This window comes from Periplaneta americana, chromosome 10 (assembly GCF_040183065.1).
Source record: "Periplaneta americana isolate PAMFEO1 chromosome 10, P.americana_PAMFEO1_priV1, whole genome shotgun sequence".
In the NCBI taxonomy this organism is placed as follows: Eukaryota; Metazoa; Arthropoda; class Insecta; order Blattodea; family Blattidae; genus Periplaneta; species Periplaneta americana.
This window is the reverse complement of record NC_091126.1, coordinates 129,982,901-130,000,592: the sequence shown is the minus strand read 5'-3', so window position 1 is coordinate 130,000,592 and position 17,692 is coordinate 129,982,901. Positions and strand designations below refer to the sequence as shown.

General features: G+C 35.1%; 1 protein-coding gene across 2 annotated transcripts in view; it reads left to right on the top strand.

Annotated features, from left to right (window-relative positions):
* Positions 1–17,692, top strand: part of Hem (Nck associated protein 1 Hem) — a 155,724-nt gene that overhangs the window by 97,424 nt on the left and 40,608 nt on the right. For both annotated transcript variants that reach the window (XM_069838143.1, XM_069838141.1), the window contains 3 exons: positions 1,018–1,111; positions 13,033–13,193; positions 15,020–15,104. In XM_069838143.1, the coding sequence (XP_069694244.1) occupies positions 1,018–1,111; positions 13,033–13,193; positions 15,020–15,104 (340 nt within the window). The remainder of the gene's footprint in view (positions 1–1,017; positions 1,112–13,032; positions 13,194–15,019; positions 15,105–17,692) is intronic.

Below are 17,692 nucleotides of genomic sequence, written 5' to 3'. Positions count from 1 at the left end.
TAATTATAGAAATATTATTGGTACGTCTGCTCATATATATATATATATATATATTGTTTCATATGTTCACTTTAACACTTGATTAAAACTTTTTATAGTTAAAAACATTAAAAGTGTTACAATTTTAAAAAAAGGTAATGTACCTTCATGACAGATGGGCCCCGGTTCAACACCGGTGTGGTGTCATTTTCAGTGTCCTTCGAAGTACTGCTGCTCCAGCTGGTCTTGATTTCCAGCATTTGCTTTCGTCATTGGTGGGGATGGGGGTGTGTTGCTCTTATGGTAAGGGTTGGTTGTTTATGTCTCATGTATTATGATATCGAATAATGTGTGTATTGAATTGCATATACTTAATATACATTATTCAATATCATTTTACATGACACACAAACATCCAATCCCTACCATAAAGGCACCAATGACAAAAGGAAACACCGGAAATCAAGACCAGCTGAAGCAGCAGTAGTTCGAAGTACACTGAAGTTGACATCACACTAATGTTGAAACGGGGCCTATGTATCATAAAGGTACATTACCTTTTTTTAAAATTGTAACACTTTTAATGTTTTTAACTATAGAAAGTTTAATATATATATATATATATATATATATATATATATATATATATATATATATATTTTATTTACTTTCAACTTCTTTGATTTTGGGGTACACCTTATATTCGTAAATATACGATAATTTAGTTTATTATTTAATAATGGAATCCTGACTTATAATTTTCTTTTGTGCTTTCCAGTATGGCCTGTCTGCTTGATGTTTGTTCTTCTCTGTTTCTTCCTGTGCATGTTAGCGATGGTCTGCATTTATTGTGGAAGTATGATCTTTATATATCACACAGTTGTTGAAATTTAATGCATTGATGTGATGTAGATAGATGCTGTGGCAGACAATAGTGGCTTTTATGTAGCCTAAGTTTTGCAGCTACTACTCTCCTTTATGAGCCATTCCATCTCTGTCTATGTAGAACTGACGTGTTTGTTTTCCTTTTGTCTACAGAAATTGGTTGCTGGAAATAAGGATGTTTTGGTTGCACTGAGAACGAACTTCGATAAACCAGAGATCATGAAAGAGCAGTTCAAAAAACTGCAGCGTAAGTTTTGATACATTATTGTATTGCCTTAGCCAGTGCATGGTGCGAGTTGTAGGAGAACTTGAGGAAAATTAGTTGAATCTTGTTAAATTTTTTATTTGTTGTTTGTGTGTGGGTGGCATTTGAGTGAATGATTCTTTAGAGAAGTTTGTTTCTTTTCCATTGCAACCACAGGACCAAAAGTGGCTCTGAGTAAGCAACTGGATTTCTTGTTCTGCATGCATATTCACTGTACTGCTGCTGCCGCTGCTGCTGTCAAAATTGTTTCACTTGTTTTCCCTTGTATACCAAACTTACTCATGTGACAACTCTTACAGTTTGCATGATCACATCTTGTAGACTTGTCTTGCGTTTGTAGCGACAAAGTGTAAAGCTCCACACTCTATTTCATAATTGAGGATTGGTAAGTGGTACAGATACCCAGTTAAGTTAATTGGTTGTGTAGTTAGCTCAACACTTGACCCTACTTCTTGGGAGATCATGTGGCAGGGTGGTCAACTATCCTTTCTCGAAACTATGGATAATTATTCCTCTGTCTTAGAATATACTCAAATACTCATTTATATGTTTGTTTTTAGGTCATCATTTTAATATACAATAAAACTTGGATTTTACATTCTTTGATTTTATGTTTTCCTTGTTTCTACATGCGATTTTAAAAGTTCCACCGAGACTAACATAAGAACAATGTTAAATTTTTCTTGTTTTTACGTTCAGACTAGGGTCTGGTTACAGAAACGCAAATCAAATCAGTCCCTGATCGCCAATCAGTTGATGTCTGATTTATTTGATTGTTCATTGCATTGCACAAATGTGAATCTCCAATCAACTTATCTCGATTTACTAATTGCTGATTTGAGAAAGAAATGTATTTGACAACAGCACTATTTAGCAACCACAGCCAATTTGATGCTCTTTATAAGTCGTGAAACGAATGCATCAAGTGGGTGGTGACTAGGAAAACAAGTGAATGCTCTGCTGTTTTGTTGCTTTTTGTAGAAAGGAAAGAGGTGAATTTTATTTTTAAATAGACTACAATATAGTGAAAAAAAATGAAGCAAACAAAAAACGTGAGGGGGCTTCTGTTTGGGATTTGCTAGAAGAATAAACAAGAACAAGCATAGCCTCCAAAGCCCAAAAGAATTTCATTTCCCATCTCTCTGTTTACAAATTGAGCTCGTAACACAATCATTAAAAATATTGTGCTATCATGTGTAGAACCCTGCCAACGGGATACAACATTCCAGAATTTCAATGATGGTGCACATATTGCCTGTACATTCACAGAAAATAAACCTTATCTATTTCGATAAAGTTCAGTATCATTTCAACCAGGTGATTGGATGGGGATGTGAGCAGTCTATACAACCTCCTGATATGGCTGAAAATTCTCTCTGGATTTCAAATCGTTCCCTGTCTGAGGTTGGGGAATTTATGAGACCCTGCGATAAGAAAGTAATTTCATGCATAACATTCCCAACTACTCGGCAAAGAGTTGATTTGTGGATCCTAACAAGATCACCCAAGACCGCCTGAAAAATTCCAATAGTATAAAATCTCAGCGTTATTAGAACTTGGTTCATAGGAGAAAGTGGTAGGTTTCGATTTGTCTGTCTGCATATATTAGTTTCAATTTTTGAAAGTAACAAAACACACGAATCCTTACTTAACCTAAATCTTTACTCAAAATCTCAGTCATTATATATAAAAACAATTCTTGTCTATCACGAAAATTCCTTCTTAATAATATTTCCTTCATTCTAAAATTTCTTCGTGAGAAGAATCCATTATGTCGAAAACAATATTATCACGCTATAACTATTTACTATATAAATTGCAGTAACTGCACTATAAAGAGAACAACATAAATACTTGATCAATGAACAGTCACTTAATCAGCAAAAATCTGTTGATCATATCTGATGGAAGATTGATCTCTGATCAAATACTGATTGTTCTTTATGCAACAAAAATAGAACTGATGGCCAACCAAACCCTCTTGATCGCCAATCATATTTGATCGGTGTTTCTGCAACTGGACCTAAAGCCTTTAATGGTCAGTTATTGATTATTCTACATCGATTAAGATATAATGAGGTCATTTAAATATTATTTCCGCAAGAATCTTGTGAGGGAAATAGTATGTGTATTTGACAAGTTCTTTCACGATGCAGCTCTAATTAAGGCAAATGTTCTGAAAGCTCTGCATTTCATTGCAGGGGTTTGGAAAGCAAAATACGGATTTAACATTATCTGTTCTCATAAATTTGAATTTACTCCGGATGAAATTGAGTCTCTCAGGATTTCCTCATTACATCCGATTGTGTGTGCTAGTGTGCCACCATAAGTATCGATAGTACTACTGGGCCTGATCGATTACTACGCTATACTGTATTTTGGTCAAAGAGTACATCTACAGCAATATTATTCTAATTATTTTGTACTCATTTGTTCTTCTGTGGTTACAAGGCAACCATAATCATAAAATGACAATCAATACTAACAGCTTTTAGAGGGGCAGTCATCTTTTTTCTCTATATACAATGCTTAAACAAGGAGTTTTGTGTATATAACTACTGCAAAGCAATTCCCGTGTATAGTTATAGGCTGTTTATATATCCATTTCTTACGCATGGTTATTAGTAATGTTTTCTGTCCCAACTATTCATTAGTCTCATACAAAAACTGTACATGATTTATTAGTAAGACTGAAAGTCTATGCCTTTTGTTTTCGCACTCTCAAAAATACATGATATGGTATTTCACCATTACTGTCAGGGATTCATGTTTAATGCTGCTGCCATTTTTTATTTTATTCTCTAGATAAAAATTTAACAACTATTGAAAGCATGAAATAGCTTATTCATAAGATATCCTCCAAATAACACACTATTCCAAGTTTGTATAACATATTTTTCGCATAACTATGGAATTAAATTTAACAGGACTTTATTCTGTGTTCATACAACTGGGCCTTAATTAGCTGTTAGTCTTCAAACTGATTTGTTTTCGATTTAACACATGCCATCGTTGACAACTAACAATCGAATGTGAAAGGCACCAGCCAGTCAGGAAGACAGTGGCAGGAACCATAAAGGCAAATCCTGTTAAGGGTTATACGCCCTTGAAACAGGTAGAGTTCTGTTGTAACACACTCTTTGCACAGAATGCCAAGATCAGTCAACAGAAGTATGAAAGATGGTAAACGAAATAACAGGAGAAAATTTTTAAGAGTGTAATACTATGTGAAAAGTGAAATATTGAATGTGAAAACCAAATAAATTAGGAAAAATAATTATTAGGGCCTGTGTCTTTTTCGTTCCATTATAATAATAATAATAATAATGATTTATTTTAGATTTATTTGGGGTTTCACTAAAGTTTGACTGCTGTTGTAATGATGGATAAAACGTTTAAAATATAACAAATATGCTGGGACTGATAAAATTTATCATTGCTAGAGGATTTATCATTATATCTGTTTCTGTTCTATTACTCCTGCAACCATTGATATAAATGACAACAGTTTACATCCATGTTCATTGCATTTTAGTTTTATTAGTTAGTTTAAATTGCCATGTTGCTATGAACTGGGTTAGTAAGCCAGCAGACCCAGGTTCAAATCCTGGTTGATCCTTTCTGAATTTATAATTTGTGTTGGACAAGCCTGTAGTTTCAGCAACACAGAAGTTTTCAATAATACTCCAGCTTCCCTGTAACATCCCAACAATTCATCATCATAACTATTCATTGCGATTGTGATGTAGACCCACCATCTGTGATGCACTTATGTCTACACTTCTGGACACTAGTGACATCTATGAGCCATGCTCGTAGGATCGGAGCAAATAATGGCAAGTTAAGGGCCCTGCTATTGCAAAAATAAAGTTTTATTGCTTGCAGTTACTTTAATGTTAATATTCTGTTCAGTTCAGTGGCGACTGATTAACTGAGGCAAGTGAGGGCAGGCCTCAGTCACTTGACTTAATGGAAATCAAATTTTGTGTTTTTATATAATATATTAGTCATTTGAATGAAGCCTATATCGCTGCAGAAGTATTTGAAAACTATGTGATGTATATAGACCTGTTTTGCAGTAAAATTTGTTCCTGAGGCCAGGATCGCTCATGCCGGTTCTAGCTTCTGCATTTTGTATGTTTTCGCGGGCTTTGAGGTTGCACTTGAAAAGCTGTAATTGAGGCACAATTCGTCTGGCCTCGTGGCCTGGTCAGCTTTCACTCCTCCCATCCATGGACCGATCTCAAGGGTGGAATGGGGTGGGTATAGCAGTGGTGACTTGTCTTCCTAAATAGGTCATAAATAACATAAAAATTCCCGCTGTTTAGCTGGCACAGACCCACACTGTTCTCTCCCTTTATGACTTAAGCAAGGGTGTTGTACTATTGTACTTTGTAGTACAGTAATGAGTATGGTTCAATATTGTTGTGTGTTTCGGGAAAATATAAACAGAAATAGATGCCAGAAATAATGATGTAGTTAATCCACTGTTAGTGTCTTTTTCGAGAAGAAATGATATTGAAAGAAGGGATATTTTAAATAAAAATACAGCCTACCGAGATACATATGCCATAGGTGACAACTTTTCTGACAGATAATCTTAAAACGCGAGTTTTTATTGCATCCTGATAAGGGCAACATAAATGATTAAGTAGTAATGTGGTGCAAAACAAACTTAAATAAAAATAAACCTTTTTTGTTACTGTCAAAGGAAAAAAATAAAAAGGAAAGAAAGAGAAAGAAAGAAAGAAAGGAAGGAAGAACAGTGTGTCTACTGAGAGCTTCAGCGGTCTGAAAAATATTTCCAGGGGAATTTCAACATATACTTCTTCTGCTGAGCATAATATGGGTTGCTTCTTCACACTCAAACAATCACTGAAACAAACTCACAACATAACTTATTTGATGAGTGACATTATTATTTTTCATTAATAATAATAATAATAATAATAATAATAATAATAATAATAAACATAATAATACAGTAATAATGATATTAATAATATACTAACAATACTAATTAATATAATGAATAAACAAGTCCTATTGGAGGCACTTAAACTAGTTGCATCTGGCCTCGTCGAGGATTTCTGTCACCAGCCGTTATTGGTTCATTTACGTAATTTTCATAATCACGGTACTTCGTAGGCCCATTGTCCCTGTGACATAAGCTTCTAAGAGTGTATGAACTGTTAATTTTGGTGCCAAATTATTTAAATATACAAGATGTCACTTCAGTATACACAAACTGAATTTCACAGCATTTATTTAGTTTTCTGGTTAAGTACTGTGAGAAATGAATTGGATTTAATCATGGTTTATTAAATAAATCAATATGATAATGTTAAGGAAGGATATTTCTTGTAATAATTTTTTGAAAGTTATGGTTTAAACATTAATTGTGTATTTCAAACTAGGTTTTATTTCAGAAGAAATAGTTTACTATAACATGAGTTTAAATGCTTCGATTATTATCGTTTTGATAATGTCGTCGTATTTTCAACTTAATAACGACAATAGCCAAAGCTTTGCTGTATGCATGAGAAAATCGTGCCTTGGAAATCATTGAAGTAGATCTGTTAATTTTATATTGGAAACATTGTTTTAGTAAAATTTTATCATTTGTTTCATTGAAAACTTGTTTATTTCATTATTAGATATTAATGGTTTCAGAATATTGTATACCTATACCACACAATAAGTAATACACAGAAAGGAAAGTAGATGTCGGTTCTCTTGATCATTATGAAGCCAAGAAGTAGTACTGACCACGATGTTGAAACCTAGTAGACGAATCGAAATCAGTTTCACTGTGAAGGAAGTTTTATGTAAAAAAATGTTCTTGAAATAATATTAAATTAATATAATATTCAAATCCAACTTACAGTACCCATTAAATTCTGTGAGGTTGTCTACTATGCCTATAATGAAACAAAAAATGTTCGATTGGAAAAATAAATAGACAAAAAATAATAAAATATTCTATGAAGTTTATTTATTTTATATAATAATAATCCGTGGCGCTACAGCCCGTGAAGGGCTAGACCGACCAGCCGGCTGCTGGCCTCACACCCACATGTCGAAGCAGAGGTGGACGATCATCCAACCAGAATGGAGGTATCGTGTGGTTAGCACGATGATCCTCCCAACCGTTACAGCTGGCATTCGCAAATGGATTTCGCTGCCTATCGTAGCTCCCCAAATGCATCATGATGCTGGGTGGGCACTGGTCCCATACATTGACCGAAATTTCATGAGAAAATTTCTTCTCCCATGAGGACTCGAACCAGCATGCATTCCGTAACGCGAGTGCTAGGCAAGATGCCTTAGACCGCGATGTCACGGCGCGGGACATTTATTTTATATGATGAAATTAAATTTTTGATCCTACAGAATTCTCTACTGTTAATATTTATTAATAATGGAGAAAAATTCCTCTGGCACTGGGGATCGAACCCAGGATCCCCAGTTCTGCACACTGGTCGCTCTATTATTGAGCTACACTGAGGCTCAATCCACAGTACCAGATCGAACTCTTCTCCATTTTGGTTTTTTTCCCCTTTTTGGCTTACTTCATGTTCAGCAAGTGTTCCATCAGCATATGACCAGCATGAGTGACTTGTATAGAGGACTCTGTATTTAATTGGTTCTTCAGTGTAACTGGATAATCTTATTTTTAAATAGGGAAATTATTAGTACTGACCATGAATTCATGATAAACCAAACTGTGCCATTGTGGATTTTACTTATTTTTTAGTTAGGAAATATTCCTGGTTAATTCTAGCTTACAATATCATAGTTAATTAACATATACGTCAATAATAGATTTTATTTCAGCCGGTTTCTGAGAAATTAGATAATTATTGTACAGTAAAACATGGAAGGTGCTAGAATAACTACAATAACAATCACCATACTATCATTTTATCACCATTATAATCATAGTCGTCTTTATCTTCATCTCATGATATCTTAAATTTGTGTAAAACTCACAAAAATAAATGTACTTTTCCTAACTTGAATTTGCACATGTGCACATCTGCACATGCACTTAAATTCCTCAATACTTTCCTCTACTTTTTATCTTTTTTTTTTTCAGAATAGTCTCCTGTAATTTAAAAAAGTAATTACCTAGCACCTTGATTCACCCTGTACACATAGAGATTATTGTATACTCAATAGGCACATTGAGTAAATAAAAATAGAAACACTTAGTGAACTCCCATTGTATCAGAAAATGACTAAAATTTATGTGAAAATTGGGGTGATAATTGATGTGGTTCTTACAGAGATAAATTGTGATGATGCAGACTGGATCAGGGTACAGAAGTACTCTTTGGTATTGATGTTAACCCTTGGATGCTTATAACTATATATATAATGTATATGTTAAGGTAAACTATAAAAACCGTGGATTCTATGAAGTGAAATGATATGGATTGATATAGGCTACTGTATTATTATTGGCATTGACAATTACTAGACAAGATGGGATGTCCCTACACACAGCAGCTCAAATAGTCTTTTGTGTACCTAATATGGAATGAGTTGCGTGCTGATAGGGCTTGGTTAAGCTGGACCTACTCCTTGCCAAACCACGCATTCCTCTCCAGCCATCAAATCCGAATACTGTACCTCAGAGATGCTCCTGAGTCTACTAGTTTCCCACCCTATAGATTTAGGGTTTCCATTCTTCTGTAAGTTTCTAAATCCTCTAGAACCTACCATTACTGCCATCTACCAAAATTTGGAGTGTGGAGTGTGTTGGTAGAATCGAGAGTTGGGTTACCATGAGAAGAAATTCTATAGGAGGACATGGCATCTAAAATAAGACGACATTGTTGGAAAAAAGGAGGACGTTTTAAAAATTGGTATGAACAAAATTAAAGATAAAAACAATGGCTCACCTTGGTCAGTTTTCTCACTAGTTGCTGAATCAGTATTACATCTGTACCCTACTTATCTGTGGAGCCCACTTTGTGCACAAGAGCCTGAACAGACAAACTTATATCTTGTAACAAATAACTATGGAACTGTTCACAGGACATGTTCTTGATATTATATTTCGCCATGATGATACCTCTGACTGTCTCCGTTAGCATGTGATTTCATTTGTTTGTCCATTGAGCAGATATTAGGGTAAATACTCTCTCAGCACTTCCACTGTGACTTGGGATAAAGAAATAGAATTGACATATTTTTAAGAGTTGTGAGAAAGTTTCAGTGCTCGCAGAACTATTGGAATTGATGAATTTGCACCATTGTTTATCTAAAGTTAAATCTTTGTCCAAATTAACTTGATTGACATATCTTTGTATTTTGTATAATAAAATTGATAAAATAGCTTAGAATCATGAATAGTGACATTTTTATAGTGTAAGAATTCAGTACATGTCAATAGGTCATCAGTGATAATAGATGTACCTATCATCCAGAACCTCAATCAGAGGTGGAATTTTCAACCACGTACACTCATTTCTTCTATCAGTTTCTTCTAGACCTTCTATCTAACTATTTCAAATTATGACGTAGATCTCTGTTTCATATATCTTCTTGTGTCCACACCTGTGGAGTAACGGTTAACGCGTCTAGCCGTGAAACCAGGTGGCCTGGGTTCGATTCTCGGTCGGGAAAAGTTACCTGGTTGAGGGGTTTTCCCTCAACCCAATATGAGCAAATGCTGAGTAACTTTTGGTGCTGGACCCCAGATTCATTTCACTGGCATTATCACCTTCATCTCATTCAGATGCTAAATAACCCAAGATGTTGATAAAGCATCGTAAAATAACCTACTAGCTTCTTGCTGTCTTCATAATTCTATCCATGGATTGCAACTTTCGAGAGACTGAAAACATAATAATCAGAGTGTGCTCGATGTGTTGTGTAATATGGATGAGACAGGACAGTCCACTGATTCTGTGATAGCCTCAGAAATACACAGAATCGTGCAATGGCCTTTTATTGTAATGCAGTGGCGAAGCTAAGGTGTAAATACTGGGTAGGCTGAAAAAATCTGCTTACCTTGTATCTTTTTATAGAGCAGATGTTTATCAGTTTTTCTGTCAACTTTTTTTGTGATACAGACCTCACAAGAAGATGATGACCACTCATTTTCACTCCCCACCCCCCTCACCACACATAATATAGGTAAAACAATGTAACTTATTGTCTCAGAGCACCCTGTTAGCCAAGGATATTTCTTATACTATGAAAATTGAAAATTTCCATTTTGTCTTCCTCCATTCACTATTTTAAGTACATTTTATTTCGTATGTCCTACTTAAAACAGTTCCTCTTTTAATCCTACAAATAATGACCTGAATGTTCTCTGAGTATGAACCATTTTACGCAAAATTAATATGTTACACACACATGCATGCACTTTTGATTAAACTAAACTCAGCAATGCAACACTTTCAGAGAATACCAATATAGCGCGATGTAGTATTGTGACTGAAGGTTACACTCATTTCATACAGAGATGTAGTGAATCGTACCCCCTCCCTGGTACTCCCTCAAACTTTGATAGTCGAGGTCGTAACCATGCCATTAGAGGCTTTTGCCACAAGCCTCACTTCTCTCTCCATACTAGAATGGCTGCCAACAGTGAACTTAATATATTGAAGAATCAGAGTGCAACCAAGTGTTACAATACGTTGTTATTACGAACTTATAGGCCTGCTGTTACTAGGAATGATAAATCAAATTTTTCTGGTAAGCCAAGTCTCAAAATCCTCTTAAACGCTTCACCATTGTTGTAATGGTGATGCTCATTTGTCACATCTTTGAGGACGAATCCTCCATATCAAAGGCAGGAGTTAATCATTTGGCCGTGGAAGAAAATTTTATTAGAATGACACCTTCACAATCCTAAGCCTGTCATCACGATCCTGTAAGAAAATTTTAAGTGCAGCTGATAATGGTTAAATGAAGTCAACATATTCTAATAAGAACATGTCAGGTACCTCATATTGCTAAGTATACAACTGTCTACCAACAGGTTAGATCACTCATCCAATTACACATTTGCTACTTAGTGCAGCATGTAGATGCCTGCTGAAAATGCCCACATGATAACCCCTGCTATACAGGTAGCCTCATTTCAGATATGAATTGAAATATGCTAGATTAGCTGTCAACCATATCTGGACAGAAAAAAAACAAAAGCAATATATCTCTGTGTGAAGTTTACAAAACTCTGATTGCAATTGAAATTATTTTGAAAAATACTTAAAAAAGTGAATTTGTGTAGTTTACATTGTCTACACAGATCATAGAATTCTTGTTTTTATAGCTTGCCTGTAACATTGAAGGTACTCCTCTATTCTGCATATGCAAATCTGTGTTAACCAGCTGAGCTTCAAAGTTCATTTAGATTAAGAAAAATTACAATTCATTTTCTTTCCTAGCAAACTCATTCTACATTTCTGATGTATGTAAAAGTACTATTTCTCAGGTTGTATTACAGTGATTTGTAATATAAGTGTATACATTAATGATGTTAATATTATTTTATTTATGGAGTAATTAGATTCACTTATTCAAATACAAATGTTTACTTGTGTGTAGGATATTTCATTACATATGCAGGGTCTTCAATAAGTAACGAGTCTATCGAAAAATGAACTGTTTTGGATAATTTTTTGAAATGATGTTCATCTTCACGAGAAAGAACACTTCCCGGTGCCATACAGTCGATTTTGAAACAAACACCCCCTCCCCTCGCCACCAGAGCTATTAAACGAAAGAATGGTTAGTGTTTTAAACCTTTATTAAAACACATAAATGTAAAAACAGTTTCAATTGTTGACAAATTATGGTGTACAATTTTCAAAATGTTTTCCATTCTGCTGAATGCACAAATGTAAGCAATGTGTCAACTCTTCATGGACTCTGGTGAGCATGTCAGGTGTAAGCATTTGTATTGTGTTCAATTCATTCCACTAATTCAGGAATGGTGTGTGGCTTAGTTGCATAGAACGATACTTGATGAATCCCCAGAAAAAGAAGTCCAGGGAAGTCAAATCAGGTGATCGTGAAGGCCAACAAATTGGGCCTGTGCGACTGATCTACCTGCCTGGAAACACTTCGTCTATAGAATAAACGCTTAATTTCAGCGACACTGTTTCCAAGTTCAAACCAGGCAGAAATTTTTCTCTTCTGCAATAACATCAAGTGGCTACATGGCATTTCATCATTTGAGTCTATCACGACAATGTGTATAGGCATGGCCGTGTGCCATTATCCTTGGCGTGTAGAAGGCCATGCTCCAGGTCATTTTAAGTTGGCATCAAATGCACATTACACATGGATAAGTAACTTCCTCTGGCGGCAGAGGGAGGGGTGTTTGTTTCTAAATCGACTGTACGGCACTGGGAAGGGTTGTTTCTCGTGGGGATGAACATCATTTCAAAAAATTATCCAAAATAGTTGATTTTTCGAGAAACTCGTTACTTATGAAAGACTCTGTATATTTATTTGTTATCTAATTAAGATCATATAATGTCATAATTTCGTCTTGAAAAAAAAAAAAAACTTTATTAAGTAGGATAGGAGGGACATTGAATATGTTATTGTATTTCAAAAAGAATAGGGGACTGAAAACAATTCCCCTAATGCTCCTGTCCTGTCCAGCTTGCTTTGCATGTTACCAATAAACGTTAGCTATTTAAGCAAGAAATGAGTTGGTTGGTACATGACTACAGAAAATTAAAAAAAGAGAAGAAGAAAAGAAAGAAAAACATAGTTATTGTATCTACTTTGAATTATCGATACTAGAGAGTTGTGAGAAAAATTCATAAATGTAATAAATGTATTGAAATTGATACATAGTGAATGTTTCATAATGTATAAGAGATTTCTTTGTAACTGTCTGTTCTAATACGAAAATGTCCCTTATTTAGATGTGGACAATGTGCTGCAGAGAATGACAATTGTTGGTGTGATTTTGAGCTTCCGTCAGCTAGCACAGAGTGCCTTGGTTGATGTCCTGGAAGAACGTATTCCATTTCTCCTCAGCTCTATTCTGGACTTCCGTCATCACTTACCAAGTGGAGATCCAATGGTAAGAATAAAGTATTAATTTTTGGTACTCTTAAAATTAGAACTAGACTGCACGTGCACAATCTTACTCTAAAACAAATTTTTCTTCACCAGAGTGTTAACAATTTCAGCATTGTTGTGTTAATGGAGTACATCTTAATTAACAGAGATAAAATCTCTGAGATTTTTAACATTTGTGATGGACAAAGTAGATGTTTGGTAGGTTTCTGCAAAGTACTTCATTTCCTCTCCAAAATAGCACAATTTCTCAATTTGTGGTCATCATTGTCATTGTTATTATCATCCTCACTCTCCGTCACTGTTACTATCATTGTTACTCTTATCATCGCCACTATTATTACTAGGGATCGGAAGTTAAGGCACTAAAATAATGGTGTTTTAGGCTCCTAAAAAGGTACTAAAAATTGTATTCTAGGCACCTAAAAGGCACAAAAAATAAAAATTTAGGGAAAATTAACCACTGAAAATTTATTCCACACACAATAATTAATTTGGGCTATTTCCTTACATGATGTTTTAATTAAATGGCACTATTCGTCTTTTTGTTCATTATGTATACACAGCAAATTAACATAACACTACATGACCATTTTAAAAAATTAGATAAATGGTATTTGTCCTACAGAATGTTTAATTTAGTGGGCACTTATTCGTCTCCATGTTCATAATTTGAATGACAGTACACAACAAGCAACTTTTCAAGATTAAAACACTCGCTCTTGTGATGTCTATTGGACAAAATCTGTTTATATGCCGAAAAGAATCTCTCAACATGCACTGAAGTGACTAGAACATGCTTATATAGTACCATCCTGGCTACATTAAACCCCTCAGGAAGCTCACCACCAGTCCCACTTAGAACTTTATACACAGAATAAATGGTTTCATATCCAGGATTTCTTGAAATAACACTTCTTAGTTTCTCATATATTTGAGCAGCATACTTGCCAGGAGCTACACATAATCTGTTCTTTGTATTCAAAAATAAAGACCTGGATTCACAAAATGACATACTGCTGGATTCCAGTTGTTGAATGTTATCTGCTACAAAAGTGAAATGTACATCGATATATGCTAAGTCTTCTTTAAGTCCTTTTTCATGAAACACACACTGAGCTTCTTTGATTGACAGTGAATCATTCTCTGAGAATTCCTTAACAATTAGTGCTATTTGTTCAAAGTTATTCGTATAGTATTTTACTGGTCTCAACCATGTCCCCCACCCCGTAACAGGCTCAGGGGGTAGGGGAGTGTCAGGTAATTTCTCTCTAAATAAAAAGGTAATCCTAGACTGTGTGCTTCAAGCAGATACATCGTCTGTGTTATGCAGGAGAAGGGTAGATAATAAAGTAAACCGTTATCTGAACTCAAGACAGTGACTGGTCGATATGAACGATGGGATGAAATAACACAAATACAGAAAATGGTTTGACTACCAAAAGCCAGAGTTTTACTGAGGAGAAATTTTCAAGTTTGTGCAAAAGTGGAAGGGATGTGTAAACGTTCTCAGGGATTATGTAAAACAAGCAGGCATATAAGTATTTAGTTTAGCATGGTACAGTTCGTGTGTAATTTTTAAATGAAAGTCTGTATGGAATAGAAAATCATAGTTTCTTTTTATGAACCCTCTTATCTTAATTTAGTATTTTAGCAAAATGGAAAGCTAAATTTTGAAACATGTTAAACCTTGTAATCACTTTGTATGATCAACCACTTTTCTTACCAAATTCATTCTTTTGCAGTGAATGTAATTCTCCAGTCAATTTATTGATGTTACATGAAAAGATATCATTTCTCTTTGTTGTATAAAGTTTTACTGCATTTCAGGTGGTGAGTGAGATGGCATCAGCAGCAGGTCTTGGTTGTAAAGTAGATCCTACACTTGTAGCTGCATTGCGCAACCAGAAGAATGGTAACAAAATGTTCAGTCATATTTACATGTTACATAAATATTCGGAATTGTACAATACAGTATATAGAATGATAGGACTTAGTATAACCTCTGTATTATAAACACTAAGAATAGGAAATGGTTGGTGTCAGAATTCCTAATAATCTTCATTTTGTCTCCAATCTGTTAGCAAAGACTAACCAAAATGAATTTTTGGAATGATATTTGTGTCATTCCACATCAATTCGCACACTGACTAAACACGACCATTTTCGTAAATGGTTGATTTTTTAACGAATTCCAGGCATCAAATGAGGAGACACGATTTCTTTTTTTTTTCCACAATTAATTATTATTTGTATAGTTATGACTGTTTGATATTACGCAAATTATGCATGCATGTAACATAAGATCACTTTGTACTCTGATTCTGTATTGTTGACATTTGGGGTTTGTCGCATTTGAAAGTTTATATACAATAATTTTTGCTACTTTAGGTCTATCGAAAGTTTAAAATTTGGCCTGATTTTTTAATTATTTTTCTCTCAAATCAAAATTACTACATTAAATAGCACAGTTAAAAATCTGGAAAAAGAAAAAACTTAGTGTGGGATCTGCATATATGTACATTTGCAACAATTTATTTTCTGGATGCATTCATGTTCTCGTGATTCATAGTTAAGGAACCATTTTTGTACATGTGTGTACGAGAAGTTTGACAACGGAAAGTTTTACGAAATTCCTTTGCATATAATGACTGTTTGCGGGTCTATAGAAGAAATTTGTGTTCTTCAAATCACTCTCTATCATCTCTTAATGATTTCTGTTTGAGCTCATACAGGTCGTTATTTTGTCAACAGTGTGATGTTGAAACGTGTGTTCAGGTTTTTGCCCAGTGACAGTTATGGTACGTATATACTATTTTATTTGAAACTTTTTAATTAATAACCTGGCATTCTCGCAATCTCTCACACATTCATACGAATTTTCAAACTCCATACACCGAGAAACTTTTTTTTTTTTTCAAGAAAAATTTCCTGGCAGCCGAGCCTAGAAATCGAAACTGGGACCTCCAGATCTAGAAGGCAGCATGCTGACCACCAGGGCATGAAGTCAGTCAAAACGTGCTCTGTAGCAGATGAAAACAAAGATCAATAATGCGCATGCACAGTTCACGGTATGCCAGACTTGACTAAAACAATGTTCTGGCTATGTCCTGAAGAACGAAACAAATCTGAAAAAGTTACTCAAATTTAAATTTAAAAAAGATTACGCAGTCTTCAAAATTGCTTACATTTCGCTGAAAATACAATTTATCATGGTGATGTCTATTTACAGCAATAATTTGCAATAATAATGAAATTGGCTTCAAAGGTTGCAATTGTGATGAATGTAAAGAAAACTAAAAAGGGAGCAAAAAAGCACACCCTTATTGTCGTGTTTAATTGCTACTCATCATTACATCAGATGATCGAAGTGTTCACCCTCTTCTCTTAAAAATGCGTCAGTTCTGTTGAAAAGATTGCAGGAAACTGCATGAAGTTCATTTCGCTGTATTAAAAAAAAAATCTTTTAAATCTTCAGCTTACGTTGATTGTGTGCCATTTTTCTTTAAGGGTAGCCCACAAATAAAAGTGGCAGGGGTTACCATGTATTCACACTTTTTTCACCAACTTAAAGATTGTTTGTGATGATGGAACGTGTATCCCAGGATAATTACAATATTTCCTCTTACAGGATTTATATATTTGACGAAATATTACTATTACTCCATAAGCAATAAATTAAAGAATGTTGTGCTGTTCTTATATCTGCTGAAAGGCTGAATGCTGGCCAGTAAAGGTGACTCATACTCCCCTGTTCCTAAGCCTCAGTCCTAGTCAGTGACTCTCACTCACCCCTTTGCTGCTGGTATACAAGGTGTTTCATAATTCCTATTACAAATTTCTAGGGGTTGTAGAGGGAACTAAGGAGATAAAGTTTTGATTAGGAACCCATGTTCGGAAAAGTATCGTTTTGATGCAAAATAAGTTTGAAGTTCGAATCGATTTCACATCTCCCACTTCACTAGAGACAATGAAGATCTTCCTCCGACTCTGCAGGAGTCTCATAAACAAGGTTCTTCATGTGGCCCCAAAGGAAAAAGTCGACAGGAGTTAAATCTGGCGACCATGGTGGCAAGGAGTTGGACTAACGTCGCGAGGGGTGACTTTGTGCCATTCGCGCATTTTGTAAGAAAAACATAAGGAAGTAGTCTTTAAAACAGTCACAAGGTTTTAGAGACTACTAAACGTAAGGAAGTAGTCTTAAAACGTTGTGACGGTTTTAAAGACTACTTCCTTAAGTTTTTCTTATGAAATGCACGAATGGCGCAAAGTCACCCTCCTGGCACAAAGTCACTCCTCGCGACGGTACTTCGACCTATCCACCTTTCCCCAAAAGTTTGGTGGAGATGTTCGCAAATGGCAAGTGAAAAGTGCGTGGGTGCGCCATCATGTTGGAACCACATTTGCTGACGTAGTGCCAGTGGCAAATCTTCACATAGCTCTACCAGCACCTCTTGCAGGAAGGTCAAGTACCTGGGACCCGTTAGGCGATATGTGGAACCA